The following is a 2,500-nucleotide window of genomic DNA, read 5'->3' as shown; positions in this document are numbered from 1 at the left end:
CGTCTTCAATCATTAACCAACTTCACCCTTTACAAAATTCTTCAATCATTAACCAACTCAACGTCTTCACGAATTAACCGACTTCACCCTTTACAAAATTCTTCAATCATTAACCAACTCAACGTCTTCAAGAATTAACTAACTTCACCCTTTACAAAATTCTTCAATCATTAACCAACTCAACGATTTCACGAATTAACCGACTTCACCCTTTACAAAATTCTTCAATCATTAACCAACTCAACGTCTTCAAGAATTAACTAACTTCACCCTTTACAAAATTCTTCAATCATTAACCAACTCAACGATTTCACGAATTAACCGACTTCACCCTTTACAAAATTCTTCAATCATTAACCAACTCAACGTCTTCAAGAATTAACTAACTTCACCCTTTACAAAATTCTTCAATCATTAACCAACTCAACGATTTCACGAATTAACCGACTTCACCCTTTACAAAATTCTTCAATCATTAACCAACTCAACGTCTTCAAGAATTAACTAACTTCACCCTTTACAAAATTCTTCAATCATTAACCAACTCAACGTCTTCAAGAATTAACCAACTTCACCCTTTACAAAATTCTTCAATCATTAACCAACTCAACGTCTTCACGAATTAACTAACTTCACCCTTTACAAAATTCTTCAATCATTAACCAACTCAACGTCTTCAAGAATTAACCAACTTCACCCTTTACAAAATTCTTCAATCATTAACCAACTCAACGTCTTCAATCATTAACCAACTTCACCCTTTACAAAATTCTTCAATCATTAACCAACTCAACGTCTTCACGAATTAACTAACTTCACCCTTTACAAAATTCTTCAATCATTAACCAACTCAACGTCTTCAAGAATTAACCAACTTCACCCTTTACAAAATTCTTCAATCATTAACCAACTCAACGTCTTCAATCATTAACCAACTTCACCCTTTACAAAATTCTTCAATCATTAACCAACTCAACGTCTTCACGAATTAACCGACTTCACCCTTTACAAAATTCTTCAATCATTAACCAACTCAACGATTTCACGAATTAACCGACTTCACCCTTTACAAAATTCTTCAATCATTAACCAACTCAACGTCTTCAAGAATTAACTAACTTCACCCTTTACAAAATTCTTCAATCATTAACCAACTCAACGTCTTCAAGAATTAACCAACTTCACCCTTTACAAAATTCTTCAATCATTAACCAACTCAACGTCTTCACGAATTAACTAACTTCACCCTTTACAAAATTCTTCAATCATTAACCAACTCAACGTCTTCAAGAATTAACCAACTTCACCCTTTACAAAATTCTTCAATCATTAACCAACTCAACGTCTTCAATCATTAACCAACTTCACCCTTTACAAAATTCTTCAATCATTAACCAACTCAACGTCTTCACGAATTAACTAACTTCACCCTTTACAAAATTCTTCAATCATTAACCAACTCAACGTCTTCAAGAATTAACCAACTTCACCCTTTACAAAATTCTTCAATCATTAACCAACTCAACGTCTTCAATCATTAACCAACTTAACCATACTCCAACTCCTTCAAGCATTAATCAACTTCATCCAAAATTAACCCACTTCCCCCTTTTTCAAAATTCTCCAAGCATTAACCAACTTCACTTCATCCTACTACAAGTACTTCAAGAATTAACTAATTTTACCTTAACCCAACTTATTCAACCAACAACTAACTAACTCACGCATTAACCAACTTCACTTCATCCTACTACAAATTCTTCAAGAATTAACCAATTTTACCTTAACCCAACTTATTCAAGCAACAACTAACTAACTCAAGCATTAACCAACTTCACTTCACCCTCTTCCAACTTCTTCAAGCATTAACCAACATCACCCAAGTCCAACTTCTTCAAGCAAGAACTAACTTCCCATTTTTTTTCTATCCAACAGAGGTTCTCGGTTCAGTGGCCTCCGTGCTGATCGTATGGGTAGTGACTGGACTGCTGGTGGCCGCAGCAGTCCAGAGGCTCATGAACCCAGACTACAACCTGGATCCAGACGTTATGCTTGCCATGGCTAGCATTGGCATCGGGATTAACATCGTGTGAGGATTTAAGACAAGTGTTTTACGTCTGGTTTATTTCTGTTTTAAGATTAATTGAATGATTTTGAGCATTCTGGCATCCTGATATCGAAGGTCATTGGCGCCGATATTGTTAGTTTATAAATAAAGAATAAAACCAATTCAATTTTAAACCTTAAAAGCGAATGGTTTTATTTGCGTTTAAAGATTGATTGATTGACTGATCGATTGACTGATTTTGAGCTTTCTGGCATCCTAGCATCTAAGGTCATTGACACAGATATTGTTTGTTTATAAATAAAGAATAAAACCAATTCAATTAAAAACCTTACAAGCAAATAGTTTTATGTGTGTTTTAAGATTGATTATTTGATTTGTGTTTTAAGATTGATTGATTGATTGATTTAAGAGTTTTCAGGCATCCTGACATTG

At 34.2% G+C, this 2,500-nt stretch overlaps 1 protein-coding gene and 1 long non-coding RNA gene across 2 annotated transcripts in view; both read left to right on the top strand.

Annotated features, from left to right (window-relative positions):
- LOC137640740 (uncharacterized) overlaps positions 1 to 2,500 on the top strand; it is a 464,418-nt gene that overhangs the window by 372,271 nt on the left and 89,647 nt on the right. The window lies entirely within an intron of this gene.
- LOC137640739 (zinc transporter ttm-1-like) overlaps positions 1 to 2,500 on the top strand; it is a 30,905-nt gene that overhangs the window by 14,762 nt on the left and 13,643 nt on the right. The window contains exon 2 of the mRNA XM_068373219.1: positions 1,936 to 2,089. Within this exon, the coding sequence (XP_068229320.1) occupies positions 1,936 to 2,089 (154 nt within the window). The remainder of the gene's footprint in view (positions 1 to 1,935; positions 2,090 to 2,500) is intronic.

The sequence above is a fragment of the Palaemon carinicauda genome, chromosome 5, assembly GCF_036898095.1.
Source record: "Palaemon carinicauda isolate YSFRI2023 chromosome 5, ASM3689809v2, whole genome shotgun sequence".
In the NCBI taxonomy this organism is placed as follows: domain Eukaryota; kingdom Metazoa; phylum Arthropoda; class Malacostraca; order Decapoda; family Palaemonidae; genus Palaemon; species Palaemon carinicauda.
Note: the sequence above shows the minus strand (reverse complement) of the source record. Positions and strands in the feature narration are given on the sequence as shown.